Here is a 24,204-nt window from a genome sequence, read left to right on the forward strand (position 1 = left end):
TAATTGTGAAGAAGAAGAAGAAGAAGAAGAACATGAAGAGGAGGAAGAAGTAGAAGAAGGAGAGGTTCATAATTTTCGTTGTTTTAAAATGAGAGGAAATCCCTCTATTTATAGATAACAAAGGATAGTGTGAACAAATATTTATTGTACCTTATCGGAAAGGTTCCAACTATTTGGAAAAGTTGTAACCCTTTAGAAAGATCACAACCTTTCATAAAAGTCACAACTCTTCATTAAAATCGCAACTCTTCATTAAAAGTCACAACTTTTCATAAAAGTCGCAACTCTTCATTGAAGTCGCAACTTTTCATGAAAGGGGAAGACTAGTTTTGGAAATAAATAAATAAAAAGGAAATTCTGGTTTGTAGTGGCGCCACGTAGACGGACCTAAGGTTCTCTTTTATATATATATATATATGATATGATATATGATGTATCGATTTTACCATGTGTTATATTTTTGGCTAAAAACTGCTTTTACTATGTCGTTTGGTGTGAGGTATAAAAAATAATAGTGATGGGATAAGAAAATAGTGTGAGATAAAATATTTGTATGTTGTTTGTTTGGTTGCCATGTTTGGAATTACTTATCCCACCATTTATATGATAGTGGTGAGATAAGTTATCCCATGATAGCTAACCCCACGATAACTTATTCTGGGATAACTTGTTCCCAACCAAACGACCCCAGTTTGGCTCAAACTTTGGTTGTGCACAAAACAATTGTCATATGCTGCCAATGTGTGTGTCTACTTAAATGTGTACTTATACATATTCAAAATTGAAGAACATAAATATTACTAGTTGATACCAAATTAAAAAGGACTAGTTATTTATTATGAGAAAAAAACTTAAATAAAAGATATCACATCAAAAAGAGGGGAAAAAAATACAAAAGACAAAGAGGTAAAGAAGCAATACTTGATTTAGTTTGTATATATGCCCTCTAACTTTGAATATATATAATACTTAAATTTATATAAAAATTGAACAAGTAAACGTAATAGTCATAAATATTGTCATTTCCATTATCGAAAAAAAAAGGAGTATTGTAACAAACGAATCAGACCATACCATTTGTATATATGTGGACTGTGGTTGATGTTAGGCAGTGATAGGCTGATAGCAACAGCACTAGCAACTTTCACTGTTTTCTCTTCTCCAATTATATCTCTTGCCTTTTGGGACTGAACACTTGCCAGCGAAACAGCAATGGCGGCTGCAAGAGTCATGGTATCAACCAGCAACACTTTAACGGCTTCGCTCCTATCGAAAGGTCCATTACGAAGGCCCAACAATTTCAGCCTTTGCTTCAGAAACGGACCGGTGCAAAAGAGGCGTCTTTTCACGTGCAGTGCAATCTACAATCCACAGATTCAGACTATAGAAGAAGGACAGCCCGAAACCCTAGATTACCGTGTGTTTTTTGCAGACAATTCCGGCAAAAAGGTAAATACTTGTCTCTACCTTCTACTTGACAGTGGATTTTCATTATCGGGATGTTGTAGTCTGGAAATTTCACTATTCTGTGAAATGAGCCTGAATAGAGCGGAGTAGTTACAGAGAATCACTTAGCTCTGGCCTCTAGTAGCTTGGATTGAGATGTAATCCGTTGATGGATTGACACAATGATGAAATGCCTAATTGCGAGATTTGTTTATGAAATTTGTTCAGTGAAACATTTCCACATTCTGTAGTTTAGCAATGATCCAAAGAAGGGAAGTCAACGATAAAATCCACTGATAACTGTGAGGATAAATAGCATATTCATCTTTGTTAGCGTTTACTTAGTGAAAAAAACAGAGCTTTTGGTTTGTCTAGGTACAATAGTTGCAACATATTATATCGTATCTTTGTAATGTGCAGATATCCCCTTGGCATGACATACCACTACATTTGGGTGATGGTGTTTTCAATTTTGTTGTTGAGATCCCCAAAGAATCAAGTGCAAAGATGGAAGTTGCTACAGATGAGCAACACACTCCAATTAAACAAGACACGAAGAAGGGGAAACTTCGATACTATCCGTAAGCCTATTATGCCACTTTTCAACATTCTTTTAGTATGTTACATTGTCAGACGTAATTATCTTCTTGGTTTCCTACCCATTCCGCTTTTAGTTGGCGTGGGATTTTGACCTATTGTCATTTGCAAGCAATTGTCTGTATGAGTTAACTGCAGTTTTCTGTGGGTCAATACGTTTAGGTCTGTTACATATGCTTTTTGTTTAGCAATGACAGATGCACTCGCTCCTCAATCTTAGACTGATGAGATTTGTACATCACTGATTATGTGTCGTCATAGCTGCCTGGAGTTGTCTAGTTTCTAAGGTCTGTTTTTTTTTTTTTATGTTATGCATTTCTTATGCATCTCTCAGATATAATATTCACTGGAACTATGGATTGCTTCCTCAAACATGGGAAGATCCTACTTTTGCGAACACCGAAGTTGAGGGGGCATTTGGTGATAATGACCCTGGTATGGTTGCATAGTTCTAAATAGTTAACAACTTTCTTCTGGTCATCTATCAAAACAAAAAGAATAGAAAAAACAATGGTGTTAGAGATTGTCTTATTAGTTGAATCTCTCTATGTTTTTTTCTCATTTGTAGTTGATGTTGTTGAGATTGGGGAAAGCCGAGGTAAAATTGGCCAGGTTCTGAAGGTCAAACCTTTAGCTGCTCTGGCAATGATTGATGAAGGAGAACTTGACTGGAAAATAGTTGCTATTTCACTAGATGATCCAAGAGCTTCACTTGTTAATGATGTTGATGATGTGGAAAAACATTTTCCGGTATGTTTGAAGGGCAATGAAACTGCTATCTTTTGTTGACTCTCCTTTCTCTCGCACTGCTTATGCTTGTGCAACACATTTATGCATCACTCTCTCTTTCTCTATCTCTCGCTTTCTTTGTTGTGCTGTGATATGCCTCTTCGGTTAAAAATAATTTTCTTGGAATCTCCTTTTCAATTTCTGTTAGCTTACCTCAGACTTGTCTTGCAAAGTCTTCTACGGTTACTTTATCATTTTTTAATGAAGAGTTTGGTTAATTTATCATAAGAACCAGAAGATTGGTGGAAAAATATCCCTGCTTGCATATGGTGGACACTATGGAAAGAAAGGAATGGGAGATGTTATGAAGGAAAGGCTAGCAGTTCACAGGAGATCAAGATGAGATGTCTTAGTCTTTTGTATTTTTGGTGTAAGCAAAATTTAGTGGGGGAAGTAGATAGCCTTGTGGAGTTTATTAGCCAATTGTAAATTTTTGAAAGTTGTCTTTTTGGATTTTGAGTATGATGGCACCCCCTGGAGGTTTGTAAATCCCACCTCATCGATTTTGATGAGTTCTTTTGTGTGAATACAAAGTTACCTATTTCAAAAAAAAAAAGAACCAGCTAACTAGAGCTTGAAGTCTTGATCATTTCCTAGGAACATCGATAGAAATAACAGAAAGACTATAATATGCAAAAAATGAGTGATCTTGATATCTTTTGAAATATAGCTGCATACTTTGTTGGATTGAGAGGCGTTAAAGAAAGTTAGCAGTATTCTAGGTTATCTATGCAAAGCTATGGAAAAGCATTAAAGTTGCGATGATAATGGGAGACAGTAAGCACTGACACGAAGATCCAATGAGTGGAAGCGGCCGTTATAGGATATTGGCTTCCCTATTAACTATTAGTTTCACTGACTAAGAAATAGCAGAGGCATGCAAAATACTATGTATATGTGAATCTTGCTTTTGTTTCCTCAACCAGATAGTAACATTGGTATAACTTGCTTCGTGGAGACAAAAACTTTTGTATAAATAATGCAAGTTCCCATATTCTTTTTAGTCTCATTTTGTTACCTTTGCTATCACATTGTATGAAAAAAAAATCATGCCCATCTAGTAACTCCTCCTTTAGATTATTGTGGGTTATATGATACCTCTAACTGCTGATAGTCACCTTCCTGTTTGAAGTAACTGTGTTGTCCCTAATCTAACTGTTTGACATGTTGTCGAGATAAACTCTGTACTGGAATTTCGCTACTCCAAATGTTTTGCACATCTTATCGCTACTGATTAAGATTCTTACTTGTTAATATCAGTATACATGTAATGATAAGTTTTAATGTTCTTGATTATGGTACTAAAACATAGCAGTGATTCCACAGAGAGACTAGTGGTCCACTTTAACCTGCTGAATGAAGTTCCTTAGTTTCTTGCTATTTCTAGAAGGAAGTAAATGCTCTTGAATGCTAACAGTTCTAGAGAAGCAAGCCTGTTTGAGAAACTGTGTTTTGAGTAATGCCCACAATATGATGCTGATGTGGGTTGAAACTCTGGTCTTTTGGTCGCAGCATCTCAGTCTAATCATCTGAGCTAAGCCTTTTCAATTCAATTTTTCTATTATCGTCCTTTCTGCTAGCAGTAGTAGTGAATTGAATCAGTGTGTGGATTCTTTATTAGGCAAGTTCCTTATTAATTTCCTGTTAACTTGTCAATATTGTTTGAATTAATTCTGTGAATCTTTCAGGGCACTCTCACAGCAATCAGGGACTGGTTTAGAGACTATAAGATACCTGATGGAAAACCTGCCAATAGGTTTGCTCTTGGCAACAAGCCAGCAAACAAGGTAATTGCTTTCATAGAAGTTTTTGGTTAAATGTGATTTATTCGAAGATCCTTGTTTCTATTTCCCCTTAGTTTCTTGAAACATCATACTTTCAAACAGAACTAACATAAATTTTCCAACCGACATGATAGTAATGTTTAGAAAATTGGCAATTGCTCTTCACCAAAGAAAATTGTCAATGGCAATTGCTTGATTTGCATGCCCATTGTGTTATATAAGATGAATCCACCCTCTCCTTCAGTGGTTTCATATATAACTGCAAGATCCTGCAATTGCTTTTGATTCAGTGCAGCACACAATGTCAAAGTATAATAATTATATTGGTAACTAGTAATCCTTACAACATTCTATAGGTCTCCTTCTATGTGATAAAGAGGTTTAGTCTTTGTATTACTGTTCTCCCTTGCTCTGGATGACCGTGCTAATGATCGTTTTACCTTGCACTATCAGGATTACGCTCTTAAGATTATTACGGAAACCAATGAATCTTGGGCAAAGCTGGTCAAGAGATCAATCGCTGCTGGTGAGCTTTCACTTGTATAAATGCTGATTAATTGAGCTTAAGCCGCTGCTAGTTTTCCTGCTTGTAACCTAAACTGGACATGGAAATTGTCCCCATGATTGTACTCTTTCTTCTGAGGTGGAAGCCAATTCATATTTTTAAGACGACTTGTTGTTATAAGCTACTGTTTTTCATTTTATCATCAATAATTTTGTTCATCCAGTAGCGTTTGTAAGTTATCCAGAACGAAAACAGGTGTATTGATATATGAATTAATCTTCATTTTCCAAATGCATCAATTGAAAATTAGAACTGGTTTACCTTTAGCTAAGCCATTCTAACCATTTAAGTGTTGTGTAGCTTCTTGCAATGTTTTATCAATAATCTTATTAGGCAATGAAAATTCTGAGGAGCTAATGCCATCTAAATATCAAATTTAAAAGAGTTATTTAAATGTAATGTACGTGAAGAGGTTTTATTGTGGTTAATGCTTTTATATAATTATGTAGGGATAATTGTGATATTTAAATAATCTTTTGATTTAGGACCTGATAAGAACAAAATCGATAAGAAGTCATCCTATTCCCCTTTTCTCTACTAATATAAGGAATTTATTTTTAACAAAACAAAGCAAAAAATAGAAGTATAGAAATGAGATACAATATAATGTGGTCAAATATGAGGTATACAAACCTTAATGCTGAAGTTACTTTTGATGATTCTCACCTATATGAACAAATTCAACTACTTCTCTTGATGGATTTGCAACATTATTTACACAAAGATAAGAATCAAAGAATTTACATTAAGCCTCGGAGGACAGAGTTATATGGTACATGTGCCAATGGGAGGTGGCAGGTACAAAGGTGAAATAGTCGAGGTACGTGCAAAACCGGGCCCAAAAACAACCATTATCAAGAGAAAAAGAACCAAAGAATTTACATTTCGTTTGTCCAGTAGCTACACGACCAAATACTAGGAGGATTCAACAGGGACCTCAATTGGTTCATTACTTTTCTCCTTGAGCAATGGTTGTGACCTTGCTCTCTCGGCATCACTTATTTGATTCTCACTATCTTCGTTGGATCTATCAACGCTGTGAATAAAGATGCCTACACATAAAAAAGTGCATTAAAAAATATCATCAACAACCACCCTAAATGTATTGCCAATGACATCAAGTAGGACTCATTTCAAGGATAAAGATTTGGATTCTGAGGCGTTCAATGAGAGTACAATATACCTATAAACCATATTCCAGCCGCTATAAATAGAACTGATGTCAACATCAAAGCAGTGACCCTCCAATTGTTAATGCGATCCTGTACAAGAGAAGACATAGGAGCATATTGATCAATGTTATCCAGAACCATAAAATGAACGACATAGTTACAATTATAACTTTTACTACTGCTACACCCATACTACAGGCTTCATGTCTTTCATGTACTATAAGTTGAACTGAATATTTATTTTTGACAAGGAACTATAAGTTCAACTACAGATTTTCTGTTCATACAAAAGCAGCTTGCACTTCCACATTCTTGTGACTATTGGAGGAGAAAAGAAGACTATCAGGGGAGAAAGAGAACAATCTTGCACTTGTAAAACATGGTTCCCTTTTTATCAAAGCCACCATATTTCAGATTGTATGGTATTTTATTCACTGCTATGAGAAGAGGGAACAAAAGCATATTCTCTTTTTCCTTATTTCCATCGTTATTCATTATCTGCCAAAGAGGCAACCACCAACTGATGATTCGAAACAGCACATTGGGAACAATCACTAGGCCTCTTCCCTCTACAAAATATTATGTTCTCACAGAACTTCAAAACTAGAATGTTCGATAAACAATGAAAGCGGGCTGAATGAAGCTTCACTGTTCTCTGCCGTCGGGGGTACGAATATCCTCCGCCCGCAGGAAGGTGTAAAACTTCAGTGACAATACTGCAGATAGCCGGCACACCACAACAAATAGTAAGGCTTGCTTTCAATGTGTGTATATACAAGAGAAAAGGGAAAAAACAAAAAGGGGTTTTGGGGTGGGTGAGGGGTTAGTCGGAGAAAGGAATGGGAAGGAGTTTGCCAGAGAAAGAAATAGAGAAGAGTATGCTCAAGAATCAAATTGAGAGGAATAGCCAGAAAAAGGGAACAAAACAGAGGATCTGAATGATGAGGTTAGGAACATTAAGAAAAATAAAAAATGTGGACAACGCTAACCTATTAAAGCCATGTATAACATTAGCAAAGCTCATATAAAATGTGTCTGTATCTTTTGAAGCGGAAAAAAGAACTCTTGAAAGAGAGAAATATAAGTTGCAAAACAAGATCAACAAGCAAGCTCAAACCTGGACAACCCCCACAAGAGGAGAGGAAGGCACATCACCAAATATGTGAATTGAAACAGTAGACATCGCCATAGCCAGTGGTCTCAAACCTGGATTGACGGAATGGAGACAGACATAGTTTACAGGGCCCTGCAGTCAGATGCTTTAATGTAAGATGAAGTAAAGCTCGAAACAAACAGTATCAACCCTAAAATACAACTAATTATACATCTTAACTAAGTGAAAGCCAATTACTCTTTTGAGAACTTCAAGAGAATGGAAAAAAAGGATGTATGGGGGATAAGATCAGTCATCCAAACAATTTTGGTAGTTAAATAACGTTTTTTTGCCTAAAAAAATGACACACTTCATCACATTTATGTATAATATAAAGTAAAGGAACCGAGGAAATTAGGGAAAAAACATTTTGCAGAAAGCATTTCCAAACGTTAACTCCATTGAACTAGTGTACAAAGAAGTAGACAAATTTACAATAAAGAGTACTGGATTAGATTAATAGAATTACCTGTGTTGCAAATACAAGCAGTTCTCCTATTGCAAAAAGAGGGATGAAAGCATATAAACTCTTAAAACAAAAGGCAGCAAAGCAAAATATTGCTCCAAGAAATGTTGCCACTGAGAGAAGCTGCAGTACAAAATAGTGACATCATTAGCAGCAGGGTTTTGAAGGATTCAAATGAAAACACCAGAAGAGAAGATATGTCATTAACATAAAAAATGAACATCATAGATCATCCTTCTAAAAACTGCGAATTTGAGAAAATTGAAACAGGGAGCAAGAGTTGTACAAGTCAAAAGAATCAGTTCTTGGATAATTTTAACCCAGATTGAGAAAGTCTTGTTTGTTTTATATTTAGCAAAGAATGAATGATCTTCACATTGGACACTGGATTAAATGAGAAATATTTCTAGAGATTAAACAGAATCTTAGGAACAAAGTACCCCACCTTAAAGGCATTGGATATTGTGGACGTCATTCGATCCAAAACAAAGCCTCCGGCCAAGGTTCCGAATATTCCAGATATAACAGTAATACCTCCAAACATCATGTCTGCATTTTTCTGCAGAAACACCAATTACAGATCAGCTAACATGTACTTAATGCTATTGTGGTATTTGATTGGTTCACGTAAAGCTGAGCAGCATAACCAGATGATGCAAACCAAAAGAATGTCAGCGGATGCGGCATGATCAAATTGAGCTCATTTCACTGGTACATAGAAACAACAACATACCCAGCGTAATCCCACGAGTGGGGTGTGGGGAGGGTAGGATGTACACAGACCTGACCCCTGCCTTTGTGGGGTAGAGAGGCCATTTCCAATAGCCCTTGGCTCAAAAGGAATGTTATTGCTCACTTGTACAAAGCAACTTCCAAAATGTGTAACCAAGGACAGTGAAAGAGTAAAATTAACAGAATCATGCAAGCATAAACTTAACCCTTGAGAATAGTTGTGAAGCGGGATAGTGGATCTGAGAGCTTACCATATGGTATATGTAATAACCAGCCTTGGGTCCCCAATAGGAATATGCACCAATTACAAAATTATATGCTATGTATCCTGCAAGAAACCACTCAAGTTGAGAATCAGAGTGGAGAAACTTGCATAAAAAGTTTAAAGAATAAGTGAGATCTCTTTATTTTAGGAAAGACATCCAGAAAAGGTTCATCAACATGTTCCAATATTGGGATCCAAAGAAGAGGTAGCATGAAAAAATTGAAGGTAACAAAAGTTAATAAAATACCTAGGACATTGATGACATAAGTCTTTTCAAGATGAAGCATTTTCAGATCCTTCCAAAATCTTGCCAACTCATTCAAATTGCTAGGAGCACCTTTCGAGCTGTAGAAAGGAGAACAAAGCAAGAAAGAAGTCAACTGAGTGAAAGCAGAAGACATATTGCTCATACTTAATCATGTTTGCCGGATGGGTGATAGATTTTGGCCGTCTTAAGACCATCAAAAACATCACAAGTTTTATGAAGATTCCTTACCCATCCTTGGGATCTTCCCGTGTTGATGACAAACCATTGCTACAATTCAAAACAGCTGCATTAATGACAAGAGTTGGGGTCAAATAATGGTTCAATCGAGAAAACCACGACAAGTTAAGTGCATACAGAACACCTAAAGGGGGGAAAAGCTAAGAAACACTGATCAAGTTCACAGATACAAAGCTATCGCTTATTGTTCTTTCACTTCAAGTATCTTTGTATCTGGTGGAAGTAAATGAAAAGGATCAAGAGTAGATCTTTATTTTAATTGCTCCACACAACTGTTTGTCAACGAAGCACCTAACCTACTTTCCAACCAATTCAACTTATATTACTAAGTAGTATATTTATATCAAGCCATACAAAGAATGTTATCAAGCTGATACAAATGGAAGAACTGCAAGCTGGCACACATTTATTTATTTTTGGACTATCCTATACTCCTTTAATTACTACAAAAGATAATCATGGACAAACTCTAAGTAAAGAAACCTAGAGAGAAGCTTTCCAGTTTAGCAATTGAGGAGTTCCACTAAGCCCCTAGTTCTTTTATCCATTCAACTATAACAATTTAATATTTTTCTTTCAAAATAAAGATTCTTTCCAACACTATTTTTGTTCACAAAGTAACTAAGTTGAGCACAGAGAAACTTCCAACAACAAAATGCCAGAGAAGGTAGGTCATGCTGAGCAAAAATGATCAAAGTTAGGACAAGAATCACACTTCTCTGTTGCCTAAGTAGACAAAGTGAAATAGACATTTGTATGATAATAGGCACTACCTTCTTCTGGGCAAGCAGTCAGAGGAGAAGTTAATGGTTTTTTTGATCCGGTGTGAGAGAATCCTGTATAAACATTCAAAGAAATATCAGAAAATGCATACAGGATAAGACCAAAAGACTAATTTACTGTTACCTTTTAATTGCAATGGTTTCATAAATAAACCTAAAACTGCAAAGGGAAGCATTAGTAATGCCTCTATCCAAAATGCCCAACGCCAGCTAAGATTATTGCCAACCTATCAAAGTGAGGAACATTAGTAAAAATTAGTATGAACAACGAATCACATTCCACAAGAGAACATTCAACTTGACCGCTGAAGAGTGAGATTACCAGTCCACCATATACATAGCCAAATGCTACCCCAGTTGGTATACACATGTAAAATATTCCCAGCCATGCTGTTTTCTGGATAAAAGAAGAGAATTAGCATTCAAAAAATATACCATATGCAAAAGCATCAAGAGATATACCCAAGCAGCAATGAAGTTGAAGAAGCATGCAAAAAACAAGTGATTGCACAAAAGATTTTCAGTTTGATGTTCAATGGTGAATTGGAATCAGTGTTCACTTGAATTTTTTTTAAAATGAAGACCTGCATAAAGCCTAGTCATACTTATTTCCAAACAGTCAGACAACAACAAAAAACTAAGCTTCAATCCTGAGCTAATCAGAGTTGGATATATGAATCCTCATTATCCAATTCACTCCATTTGAAGCAGTTTCATCTCAATATTCAGCAATTTAAGTTCTCTAACACTAGAAAACACAATAGTCTAAAAGCCAAAGAAGCCATCTCAATAAAGTAACTTGATAAGTTCAGTGGGTCAAACAATTTAAAGAATGACCTCAGAAGTTGCTTTAAGCACAGCAGGGATATAGTTTTATCAAGCCTAAGTCATTAACTTAAATTTTAAGGGGAATTGAAATCGCCCCTTTATCAGGGAATCTAGTGATTCATGGACTAGGTAATATCTCCTTTATCGGGGAATCTAGTGATTCATGGACCCCAGGTAATATGGGTAATATTCCAGCATCTGAGAGAAAAGAGTTGACTCACTAATAACATCGTTTGTTGTCTTAACACCACAAGTGATAACATCCAAAGCCCATTCTAACAATAATAGCCTTTTTATAACATTCAAAGGAGCGATCAAACGCAAGTTCGTGAGGAGAGCCAAAATGGCTTGCCTCATAAATATGTATATGTGCTTGTGACGTCAGTATTGGAAGAGAATATGGAGCCAACTTGGAAAAAATGAGATTAAAATTGTGGCTGCAAGCTTGAAACCATGTCCTCAAAAGGCAGGAGATGCAAGATTGATGTCTCAAAGTTGAGGTCGTGGCCTGAAAATTAAAGCCGTGGCATTAAGGGGTTTTCTGTTCCATGGCCTCACAAGTCTGGTGAGATTTTTAATTATTTGGGGGTGAGCTATGTTTGCACACTTTCAAAGGAACTATAATTAGAACCCTAGACTTATTTTGAGTTAGTTTTTACCTTTGGAGAAGTCTAATTTTGAAGGGCTTAGCCTAATTTTGACGCTTTCTAGGCGTAGATATTGAGAGGCAATCCCTGGGATTCAAAAGAGAGAGAAGGAACTTTTTGTGTCCTATGCTGTCATCACTAACCTTTCCTCTTTCACTTTCTCGCCACTCCTACTCCTGTGGCTTCCCTTCCGGTTTCATTTCAGGCCTCCTCCGGTTAACTCTGTCTCTAGGATCCCTTTCTTCCCCTTCATCTTCGGGAACGCTGGTGAACTCAGGGCATATTCTCTAGGCTAGTGGTCCCTTTTTGCCTGACCATGAATAGTGAATGGGACCTCATATTCACCGGATAGCCATATTTGCATGGAATTACATCATTACATTAGTTAAGACTTTTTTTTTTAGAAAAGAATAGCACTCTAAGCGTAGAGATTGTATCCTAATTTTTGGCCTAATTCTTCTTCTGATGATCGATTCAACCTCTGATAAAAAAGATATACCTTGATTATATTTAATCTCTTCAACAAGTCCAGTAATAACGGCCATATTATTCCAATTGATCTTATTCTTTAAATTGAGCTTGAATCTTTAGGGTAGAATTTTTTGTATGAGTTCATTTTGTTCTCCCTCTTGTTTCTTTTAGTTCTCTGGGTTGATTTTATCTATCTTTCTTTCTATTGAATCTTGTTTGGAATATTAATTAATAGGTTCTTACAAATCTGTTTGCGACTGAATCTAATTATATTCTTTATCTGATTCTTCCTTTGATTTAACCGTTATTGTCTTTGGGTTTGAATGATCATCAGTGATAACTAGGATTCAAGTTAGGTTAAATATTTGAATTTGTGTTTTTCTAATGTGTAATTCAAATTCTACCTATTATTTTTTCTTTCATAGCGAGCGAGCTTCGCATATTTGTTTGCTTCCACTATTCCATGAGCTTTCAGCAAGTGTACTACAAAGGTTGCTTTTTTTATAAGGTCAAGTTTTATTAATAAAGTACCAAGATGGTATTATAAAATATATGACTTCCTAGAATACTGTTATAATAGCTTAGTTGGGCCCTCAGGAAGTTGATTAAGCACAGATATTGAAAAGAAAGATCTCAGTACTTACACATTGCGGTGTAATCAGCAGAGAATGAAATGGGATAGAAGTATAGAAGAACAACCATCATATTAGCAGTAGTATTAAATGCGACCTCTATTGGAAATTATCAGTCACAAAAAAACATAAATGTTAAAACAACAAACCTGAGCAACAGGCGCGTTATCATCAATAAAAGGAGCAGCAAGGCTTATGAAAGATGCCTCACCAACACCCACCAGCCTGGAAAAGAAAAGATATTAATGTAAACGAAGATACGCTTTCCCCCTTCAACCCCCCCCCCCCCCCCCCCCACCCCCAACACACACACACAATTTTCTTTCCCCTTATGAATCTATTAACCTTGAATGCAAATCACTGTTAAAGACTTTGCAGAATCCACTAGTTGAACATAACTTCAGGCAGGATAACTACGTAGCAAATATACTAGCTAAGCAAGGATTGAAGCTAACAACCTATAACAAGGTTATCCTTTTGTAATCTTCCCCAGGACATATCAAAGACTAGCTTGCTAAAGACAATAATAAAGACATCTCTATTAAACTAATTAGGCCATCTATGTGTAATAAGTTAGCCCAGTTTGACAGCTTGTGAAGAGTAATATGGTTAGACTTACATTCTGCATGTTGCAATGAACCAGAAATTAATTGAGAAACCACAACCAACAATAGCTATTGTCCACACTGTCAGTCCAACTCCAATAAGTCTAAACGGATTGACCCTGCAGAGTTAACAAACACATGGGTAAGAAACTCAAGCAATTGATTGAACTAAAGAAGCAAGAATATGCATACAATTTGCGTATTTTTCCTTTCCCTAGTTAAACTCTGTCTGATACTATTCCTAAGCAAATTATATGACAAAGTTGCAAACTGAAAATAAGACAGTTCTACTTCAACTCTGACAGCCATAGAAAGAAATGCATCTTCAGGTATGCCAAATATAGAAGGAAAAGAGGATTCTTTTTTAGGATGTAGTGTGATTTGCTCTTGACTAAACTTGTGAGTTCAATGGTCTGCTCTAATTAGATTCATGTACTACAGCAAAGAAGTTAAATGGAAAGAAAATTTGGTAGGGCCCAACCCTCTAATAGGGATTTTAACATGGTTTTTGTTACATTTACAAAGGCTTTGCTATCTTTTACCAACAAGTAATTCATGAGAATAGAGTCAAAATTTCTTCCAACATATTGACAGTACATCTTACACTTGCAAATAAACAACAACAACATACCCAATGTAGTCCCAAAAGTGGGGTCTGGAGAAGGTAGGATGTAGAGACATTACCCCTACCTTTGTAGGTGGGGTTAGAGAGGTTGTATTCGATAAAAACTTGGCTCAAAATAAGTATAATCAAAGCAGGACTGAAGAAGAAATAAAGGCAACAAAATAGCAAGATAAATAGAGCAGATGAAGCAATAGGTACGGCAACCTAGTAGTGAAAATTGAAGAAAAAGATGCTAAGTGAATACTAACTAATACTACTAAATAAGGACAAGATGAGAAGAGGCAGGGGGCCTCTCACACATAAAAGTATGACAACACTTGGCTATCTACTACCCTTCTACCCTTATCCTCGATCTCCAAACCTTCCAATCTAGGGCCATGTCCATAGTAAGTTGAAGATGTGTCATGTCTGGTCTAATCAACTCCTCCCGTTCCTCTTCGGTCTACTTCTACCTCCTCTACCCCAACTAAAACCTTCTATAACCAACCTCTCGCACCTTCTTACTGGTGTACTGCCGCACCTAATCTTTACATGTTTGAACCATCTCAACATCACTTCCATCATATTGTCATAACTTCATTCCTAAATCTTACAACTATCATGTGCATGAAAAGTTGCATACTATATTAAGTCTTCAGAAAATGTTTTCACCTGTGGTAAGGGTCAAATCATTTGGCATATGGTGAAAAGGATTAAGAGTCAAACTAATAGGTAACATGAATGAAATCTTCCACTTTCTCAAATCATATAAAGATGGTTTCAATTGTTAAATCCTACTTCTCTCAGGCGCCAGCAAATAAACTTCCCAAAGTTAATGTTCTTAAGTCTGAAATATATCTGCAACAAGATATCAAAAGCCTGTAATATACTGGGATTTACCTCTTGGCGAAGGAGGCAAATATTGGAGATGCCACCAGAAGCCCAACCATGAAAGCAGATGATATGACCCCATCCTGAAAATTACTCAAATTAAATTCACCCCTGCAAACAAACAGAAACAAGCTCATGATAAGACTAAGCACACATTATGATGATGTGTAATTAAAAAATAGTTCCATTACTAAATTTGGAGAGGAAAATTCATTATAAACGTACATTATCCTGGAAACAATTGTAATTCTCAATAATAAGCATTAGTAAATCAACAAGAAAATGAAGAACAGAGAGAATAATTATCAAACATAAGCAAGGAAGAAAACTTAGGGTGGAGCCTCGAAAACCAAATCTTTTTCCCTTTAATCAATCACTTCAGAGTTGAGCAGGCTATAGAGCAAATTTCAAAAGAATACTCACTGAATTCCGCTGCCAGAAGAACATGTACCATCTTTCGTACAAGTTCGACGGTTTCCATTAACACCATTGCTCGCAATAGTTCCACGATCCACGTAATTTATTAAGTTGATCACACAGAATACCGCAAGCAACCTGATAATTTATAGCAGACACATTAGAGGCAAATAGTGTGGGTGAAGTAAAAAATAACAATAAAGGTTACAACTTACAAGTGCAGGATATCCTAGTAGACAGAACCTCTTACCTTCTACCAAGATATTGGGGGTTTCGAGTTTCTACCAAGATTTTATTTTGGGGGTTTCGAGTCGCAAAGGAGCAAAGTGGGAAAAGGGTCACAATTGTGTGGATTTGGGGGTTGGCAGTTTGATTTAACATATCAGGTGAAAAAAACACTACAGAAAACAAAATCTCAAGAATGCATAAAAAATTGACAACTTCAAGAAGCATAAGATACCAAATATAACAGAATTGGAATAGAAACCTTCCGTGCAAAGCTCAGTAATTCCATATAGAATATTAATTCAATTAGGAGATCCCATTAGGTAACTACATCAAGAAAGTCAGCGCAAATCATTCTTGAATTTTGTTTCTTGATGACTAGAAGACATAACCAATTTCATCGATTATAATGTCCAAGAAAAGCGAATCAAACCTTATAATTGCAATTCCAAGAAACATTGAAATTTAGAAATCTTGGAAACCCAGTTGGTAAAAACATTGAAATTCAAAAATCTTGGAAACCCAGTTGGTAAAAACACAAAATTCATCTTTAACACGCAAATGGGTTAAGGAAAAAGTTACCTTTTGGCAGTAAACCAAGAAGGTTGAGGAAGCAATGACGATGGAATTGAAGGTATTGCCATATTCGTAGCTACAGGCACATCAACAGTTGATGTGTCAGGTTTATGTGTTGAATTTGAATCATCCAAAGACTTTGGGTCTGGTTCTTGTTTCCCCATTTAAAGAAAATAAATAAACAATCTATAAGATATTATTTCTTTGACTGGAAGGAAACTGTTTTCCTTCCTTCCCTCCCCAAAGCCTTTGTTTTCTTGATTTTTAACCTTTTCTTTTGGCTCAATAATGGAGTTAAACTTTTTTGCTGTATTTCTTTAACTTTATAATATTGGAGAATAAATCTTGTGTTTGTAGTTCACAAATACATGGTAACTAAAAATCAGGAGAGCCTCACTGGATATTCTGCAGATTCCTACTTATCTCTCATTATTCATACAAATAAAAACGCGCAATTTGTATTTAAAACTTAAAAAAATATTATCGAAGAATTCTAAACTCTAATCAAACTTTTTATTAAAAATATTATATAACTATAAATCACGAGTGGAGTAAATTTTTTCTTATGTTTTATAGCTTACAAAAGTTGAAATAATATAATATAATAAAAAACTCTTTGGTTAGAAAATAAGTTATTTAAAAATAATTAATTTAAAAATAAATTATAAAAATTGATCTCAGAATTAATTATCTCTTAAAATTTGTATCAAATGAGTTGAGTTAAAACTCTGATGGGAAATCTTAACTCTTCGTGGATGAGATTCGAGAACACTTTGAATTCTACCTCTTTAACTATGTTAATCCATTTGCATGCTTTAATAATAGTTGTCACACATGTGCAGAATCTTAATTAATTCTTTTATTCATCACATGAACTATTCTCTAAGATTACTTCCTCTATTTTATCTTATGATCCCATTACAAAAGTTTGTTAATTTGTCATTTTATATATTTTTAGAAAATAATTTCTTTTCTAACCTGTTAAATATATTTTTTTAAATGTGAGAGAGTTACTTATTTTTTCAAGAAAATATTACTATGTTTTACCAGACAATAGTGCTACGTCATATGTCATTAAAAATTAGATTATTTCTTTTGTCTCAAATTATTTGTTATATTTCTTTTTATTCATTTTTGAATATAAATTAGGAGATAAATTTTTTCTACTATCTTATTTTCATTGATATTTTAAGATATAACGTTTTTTTTACTAGTCCCTGTATGAAATAAATTGTTTAAAATGTATATTTAAAGACTAAAGACTACTTTTGAATTTTAACCTATTCTCAAATGTAAGGGTACCATTTTTGTTTTTTTCTCCTCGTTTTTTGCCCAACTATTTTTGCAACTACTTTTTCCCGCCACAAAAATGGAAGGTTTGCATTATTTGCGCTATATACTTCTATTTTATATTAATTAAATTTGTGAGACAATGTATACTTATTAATAAAAATATTTAAGAACTGATTTAAATTATATTTTTTATTATTATTCTTTGTAAAAATCATAAATATAAATTTGTAAGCAGTACAATTTATCTCATAGAAAAATATTAAACTTTATTAAAAGAAAGAATAAATATATATAAAAAATAAATCAAACATCTATCTTGAATTTGAACAATTCGATATATTGAACAATGAAAAAAATCTCAAAATTTCAGTTAATATGGAATAGAGAAAGTATATAGCTACTCTCTCGTTTTAATTTAAGCAATACTTTCGAATTTCAAGATTCAAACAAATCTATTTTGATAACTTTTTCAAATATTCTTTTTAATTGTCAATTATTGAAACTTATAAATAGTGGAGTATTTTTTAATGCAATTTTCAAATATATAAATTTTATTTTAAAAAACTTGAAGATTTCATGTCCAAATTTGCGGTAAAACTAAAACTGTTAGTCTCAAAATTCAAATTGTGCAGTTAATTGAAGCACTTCTAATAGTAATTCAGACAGACGTGAGATATCTCCTAATAATTCACGTCCAAGATTCCTCATTTTCTGTTTGTCTGTATCAATGTGCACTCCGTGTATTTGTCAAAATGCAGGAATATTCACGTCGCAATGGAAGGGAATATCCTCACAAAATCATAACGAACCTTTAATTTCAGTCTTCTCTGCATTTCCATTGGTACGATTTTCGCGCTCTACGGATATATCCAAGATTACAGCTCAACAGACAAATCTATCAATTATATTGGATGAGGTTTCTTGATTATTTACTTGTCATATAGTAGTTAACTGGTTATACATGTGAGACAAAAATAATTGTCATCCAATAAGCAATTACAGTTTGTAACAAGAAAATGAGAGAGGTAATTTAGTAGGAAATTCTCTTTATTTATGTTTGGTTATAACTTTGTTTGCTCTTCTAAATCACAAGCTTTTCTCTCTATTACCCTTTTAAGAATGCAATATATGGCAGATTTGGTACTATATCCTGTTTTACAGGTGATCCTTGAAAAGTTAGCCACTCCATATGTGCAGAAGTTCCATGATCTCTACCATTTGAAGGAAAACATAGAAAAACTGCAGAATTCACTACCAACTGCTAGAGCTTTTCTTGATGATGCACAGAAGCGACAAGAAACGGATCAACATGTTGAAAACTGGTTGGTGAAGCTCAAGGACATAGCTTATCAGTTGGAGAACTTACTGGATGAATTTACTGCAGAAAGTGTAATGTGCGAGCATCGCAGTGGAAAAGGCAAACAGGTAAGCAGTCTATTTCTACCTTTTGAACCATCAAAGCATCTTTTTGACCTTGCAAAAATGCTACCAAAAAAACTTAAGGAACTAGATGAGATTGCAAAGCAAGGCTTTAGCTTAAATCTTAGAGCAACAACTACAGAAAGACGAGCTGACGATTATGACAGAACAAAAGTAACTGGATCGTTTGTGATAACATCAAAAATATGTGGAAGAGATGATGATAAAAAGAAGCTTTTAGAGCTTTTGTTGACTGCATGTGATGGCAAAACTGGTGGGGTTCTTTCTATCATCCCAATTGTAGGTATTGGAGGACTTGGCAAAACTACTCTAGCTCAACTAGTCTATAATGATGAAAAGGTCGTTCATTTCTTTGACATAAAAATATGGGTTTATGTGTCTAGGGATTTTGATGTAAGTAAACTCATGTTAAGCATCATACAGTCTGCAACAAAAAGGAAGTGTGAACTCTTGGAGATGGATCTACTTCAAGCTCATTTTCAAGATTCATTGGGTGGAAAGAGATTCTTGATTGTTTTGGATGATGTATGGAATGAAGACCAAGAAGAGTGGGATAAGCTGGGCGACTTATTGCAAAGTGGTGGAGCAGGAAGTAGAATCATTGTCACTACACGGAGTACCAAGGTTGCGTCAATAGTGGGAACTACTTCCCCTTATTGTCTCCAAGGCTTGACTGAAGATGATTGTTGGGTTTTGTTCAAGCAACGAGCTTTCAGCCAGGAAGAAGAAGCTGAGCATCCTAATCTATTGGAGATTGGAAAACAGATCATCAAGAAATGTGGAGGTGTGCCTTTGGCAGCAAAAACACTGGGAAGTTTGTTGCGCTTCAAACGAGAAAGAGAAGATTGGATGTTTGTGCAAGAGAGTGAACTTTGGAAACTTGAGAATTGTAACAGTGGCATACTGCCAGCTCTTCGGTTGAGCTACTTACAGTTGCCTCTACACCTCAAGCGATGCTTTGCATTCTGTTCATTGTATCCAAAAAATTATGAAATTCATAAGGAAAAGATGATCCACATATGGATTGCTGAAGGCTTGATAACATGTCATGAGAGGAACAGGCAGTTGGAAGACATAGGCAACAAGTATTTTAATGACTTGTTGTGTTTATCATTCTTCCAGGAAGTCAAGAAATTTGATGAGACGGATCTAGCAGTATACAAAATGCACGATCTCATCCATGATCTTGCTCGAAGTGTGGGGAGTCAGGACTTCGTGATATTGGGACATGACTTTGCTCAAGGTAACATGTCACGGGTTCATCACCTGTCAATCCTTTTCCATTCAGATCCCACTTCACTTCCAAAGGAATTGTATGGTGCCAAACATCTTCGAACACTCCAATTCCTGTTTTGCACCGGAGACATTCCTTCTTCTTTTCCTCTGAACTTTAAATACTTGCGAGTCCTTGATTTAAGTGGTTGTGTGAAGAAGGTGCACGAGTCAATTAGTGATTTGATATGTTTGAGATACCTTGATCTCTCCAGAACCTCTATTCAAACACTCCCTCATACTATTTGCAACCTTTTTAATCTGCAAACCCTGAACCTCTCATTTTGTGGTAACCTAATGGAGTTACCTTTTGGATTGGCTAATATAACTGGCTTAAGGCACCTTAACATAGTGGGATGTAATGGACTGACTCGTCTCCCTGCTGGTCTGGGAAATTTGGTTCAGCTTCAAACTTTGCCTTTATACATTGTGGGCAAAGGGATTGGAGAAAGCATCTCTGAAATCAGTTCTCCCCATATAAGAGGTGAATTGAGTATAAGGGGCCTGGAGAACATCAGAGACAAAGAAGAAGCTACACTGGCTAATCTGAGGGCGAAGAAATATGTTGAATTGTTAAGACTCCAATGGGGAAGCGAGAACATAGTGAGGATGTCAACAGGGTCTACTTCATACGAGGTTTGCAGAGAAGTTGATGGTACATCAAGATCACTATCAAGGGATAATGACAATGTTGTGGAGGGGATCATTGAGTGTCTTCAGCCACATGTAAATCTCAAAAAACTATATATCAAGGGATATCCTGGATTCAGATTTCCAGATTGGGACCTCCCTAATCTAGTTCTGATTGCTTTGATCAATTGCAGGGGATGTGATACTTTACCTACCTTTGGGAAGCTTCCGTTTCTCAAAACACTTTATCTACAAGGGATGGATGGAGTTACACATATTGGTGAAGAATTTTATGGAGGCGAACCCCTCAAATTCCCATCCCTGGAAGACCTAACAATCAAGGATCTTCCCTGCTTAAAAGAATGGTCTTGCATAGAGAACGGAGCAGCAGTACTTCCTCGCCTGCAAAAGTTAGTTGTAGATAAATGTCCTAATCTTATCTCTGCTCCAACATTTCAATCTCTTCTTCATTTGGAGCTCCATGATTGCCATCCAAAGATCTTGGAGTCTGTGGATAACATGTCTTCACTCTCCAATCTTGTGATTGATGCGCTTCAAGGTTTAGTGCACCTTTCAGGGAAATTGCTGGAGAATAACAAATCGCTGGAGACTGTGGAAATACTTTCATGCAAAAATTTCATTTCTCTTCCTCAAGAGATAGAACATCTCACTTATCTGAAGTCACTGACCATTAGCTACTGTGAAAAACTAACCCATTTGCCAACAGGAATCCGAAAGCTGCAAGCTTTGGAGTTTCTTGAGATCAACGGGTGCCACAGCTTAGAGTCATTGCCATCAGAGGAATTTGCAGGTTTCAATTCCCTAAAGAGCTTGTCAATTGAGAATTGCAGCAACCTAATTTATCTTTCAAGTGGGTTCCTCCATCTCACAGTCTTAGAACAGCTCTCCATCATGGGTTGCCCTCGGTTAACTTTATCTAGAGATAGTTTCCAGAATCTCTCATCTCTACGGAGCTTGAGTATTATCTCCTGCCCTGAATTATACCCATTGCCAGTTAGCCTTCAACATGTCACTACATTGCAAAGTCTGGTAATCCATAGCAGTCCTCATCTCACAGATCTTCCTGACTGGCTTGCTAAACTTTCCTCTCTTAGATCTCTTGCAATTTCAAATTGCGAACATTTGATATCTTTGCCAGAAGGAATGAAGTACCTCAATGCTCTTCAGCATTTGTCAATTCAAGACTGTCCTCATCTTGAAAGGCTTTGCAAGAAAAAAGGTATGGAATGGCGAAAAATAGCTCATATTCCACACATATATGTTGGTTCACTTAAATTTGGGAGATGACTTTGGCTCCAACTGAAATCTGAAAGAAGAAAACATCTCTTTTCCATCCACATTGAGATAGCAGAGTAAGCCACCATTGCTTTCGCATTTTCTCCCTCTTATTTCTAGCTAGGTGCAAGTCATATATGGGAAATCCAATTGAGTTTACTTGTCCCTCTGATGTAGCATTCTCAACAATCGATGAAGTTAGCAGTTATTCTGAAGTTCAACAGCAGGATAAAAGATCAAATATTTCTAGAGGAAAATTTCAGAGTGCAATTTTATATGTACTCCTGATGGAAATCAAGTGACTGATGAATCAGAGGCTCGGAAAGAAGGAAAAGTCGAAGTTATTGTATACAAGTGAGTTGTCGTTTTCTTTTATCATGAAAATAACTCTACAACAACAATTACACTTCGATCTCTAGCTAGTTGTATTTGGCATATATATCCTCACTAACCATGTAACTTTTGCTCGGACTCTCCAAAATGTTGCCACGCCCATGGAGGATCCTACATAGACCCGGAGGTATCTTTGAAGAGTCCGGGCAGATCGATGATTTCATCATTTTAGACTTTTTGTGTAAAGATCCAGCATGTGATGAATTCAGTTTGATTATTTCATCATTTAATGTCTTGCAGGAGCTAATGCTGTCTTTGCTGGTTGGTTCATCACAGTTTTAACACGCCTCTCTACGGTTTCGAAGCAAGCTTATAGTAATGGAATTGACATGTGGCTCTCATATTGAGTTGATACAAGTGGAAGAAACCACATTCAACGACTTTGTTTGTACAATGACCGAGCTAAATAGGCACCAGTTTATCTGAAAGACACTTTGGAGGTTGCAGAGGATACTGATTACAGTAGAATGCTAGTAGTTAGTAATGTGTTGTCTTGCTATCCGTCCATACTTCTAAGCCTAGTATTGCTCAGGTAGGTATTTGTCCTTTGATTTTTAGTACTATTTGTTGCTTTTTGTACTTCAATTGTCATATTATTTTCCTTTAGTTATTTTTTAGAATGTTTTGTTGTACTTTCACTTTCGTTATTTCTTTTTCTGGACTACTAGTGTTTTGGACTATATTTTCTTGAGCCGAAGATTTTTCTGAATCTCTCTACCTCTTAGGTAGGGGTAAACATCTACCCTTCCTTGATCATACTTTGTAAGACCACGCTGAAAGGCTATCTTTCTTCTTATAAAGTTTTAGTTAGGTCAATTGTTAAAGACAAATAGTCGAATGAAATAGGACGTGTTATTCTTTCTCTTCAAAAAAGGGGATGAAATATAATCGGAATTTTTGAAATGTTATATTTCTTTTTAGGGATAAGGCATAAGTATTCCCTTAGACTATGACTGAAATCTCAGAGACACACCTTAACTAAACTAAGGTTCTATAACCCCCTGAACTCATTTTTTTTTTTGTAATTTTGTACACTTTTTGGCTTACGTGGCACACTTCGTGACTCTACGCAGTTGAGGCGCGTGAGAGATATTTTGATTCCACATAAGTCAAAAGGTGTATGAAATTATTAAAAAAAAATTGATTCAGGGTATAATAAAATTTTAGTTTAGTTAAAGTGTGTTTCTAAGATTTCGATCAGCATGTGGCAAGGGTACTGTACCTTATCCCTTCTTTTTATAGAAACTTTAGCCAAGTCAATTGTTAAAAGCAATAGTTACATTGTAAAATCACGGAATTATTTTCTTATATTAAATTAATTGAATTTTACTCACTATTAGTGAATTCACAAGATTTACCAAAAATAACAATAGTCACGTTGTAAAATATTTTATTTTTTTGGATTTTTCATTTATGGTATCTGAATTTTGTGCATTGAAAAGCCCATTTTGAAGCAATACTTTTAATAAGTTTTTTTTTTCAATTCCAAGAGTAACCAAGTTGAATGACTTTACTCCCTCGGTCCCTAATTACTTATTCACTTTTGAATTGACACACTTATTAAAAAATTAATAATTGATATAGTGAGTTTACCGTTTTACTCCTATTAATTATGAAGTTGATGAGTTAAAAACTTAATATTTTCAAGAAGTTCTACCTTTTTCAAAGTAATTAATTGAGGGTATAATAGATAAAAATAATTATTCTTTCTTGATTTGTCAAAATGGA

The 24,204-nt window shown here is 35.5% G+C and overlaps 3 protein-coding genes across 3 annotated transcripts; 2 read left to right on the plus strand and 1 right to left on the minus strand.

Annotated features, from left to right (window-relative positions):
• The first annotated feature begins 1,058 nt into the window (after positions 1-1,058).
• Positions 1,059-5,414, plus strand: LOC102600433 (soluble inorganic pyrophosphatase 6, chloroplastic-like). Its single transcript, XM_006361917.2, has 6 exons — positions 1,059-1,449; positions 1,867-2,027; positions 2,378-2,478; positions 2,612-2,793; positions 4,521-4,619; positions 5,070-5,414. The coding sequence occupies exons 1-6, from the start codon at positions 1,213-1,215 to the stop codon at positions 5,160-5,162; spliced, it is 873 nt and encodes a 290-aa protein (XP_006361979.1). The 5' UTR covers positions 1,059-1,212; the 3' UTR covers positions 5,163-5,414.
• A 438-nt stretch (positions 5,415-5,852) lies between these two features.
• On the minus strand, positions 5,853-16,556 carry LOC102600757 (probable sphingolipid transporter spinster homolog 2). The gene is made up of 16 exons (XM_006361918.2): positions 16,159-16,556; positions 15,358-15,489; positions 14,944-15,045; positions 13,454-13,558; positions 12,984-13,059; positions 10,579-10,653; positions 10,381-10,483; positions 10,248-10,310; positions 9,466-9,520; positions 9,217-9,314; positions 8,956-9,032; positions 8,418-8,531; positions 7,976-8,095; positions 7,471-7,599; positions 6,365-6,443; positions 5,853-6,233 (listed from the first exon to the last, which is right to left on the minus strand). The coding sequence occupies exons 1-16, from the start codon at positions 16,314-16,316 to the stop codon at positions 6,097-6,099; spliced, it is 1,623 nt and encodes a 540-aa protein (XP_006361980.1). The 5' UTR covers positions 16,317-16,556; the 3' UTR covers positions 5,853-6,096.
• Positions 16,557-18,573: 2,017 nt separating this feature from the next.
• On the plus strand, positions 18,574-22,823 carry LOC107057801 (putative disease resistance protein RGA1). Its single transcript, XM_015302768.1, has 2 exons — positions 18,574-22,027; positions 22,717-22,823. Exons 1-2 carry the CDS (start codon positions 18,574-18,576, stop codon positions 22,821-22,823), a joined length of 3,561 nt encoding a protein of 1,186 aa, XP_015158254.1.
• The last annotated feature ends 1,381 nt before the right edge of the window (positions 22,824-24,204 follow it).

Source organism: Solanum tuberosum, unplaced genomic scaffold, assembly GCF_000226075.1.
Source record: "Solanum tuberosum cultivar DM 1-3 516 R44 unplaced genomic scaffold, SolTub_3.0 scf00377, whole genome shotgun sequence".
NCBI classification, from domain to species: domain Eukaryota; kingdom Viridiplantae; phylum Streptophyta; class Magnoliopsida; order Solanales; family Solanaceae; genus Solanum; species Solanum tuberosum.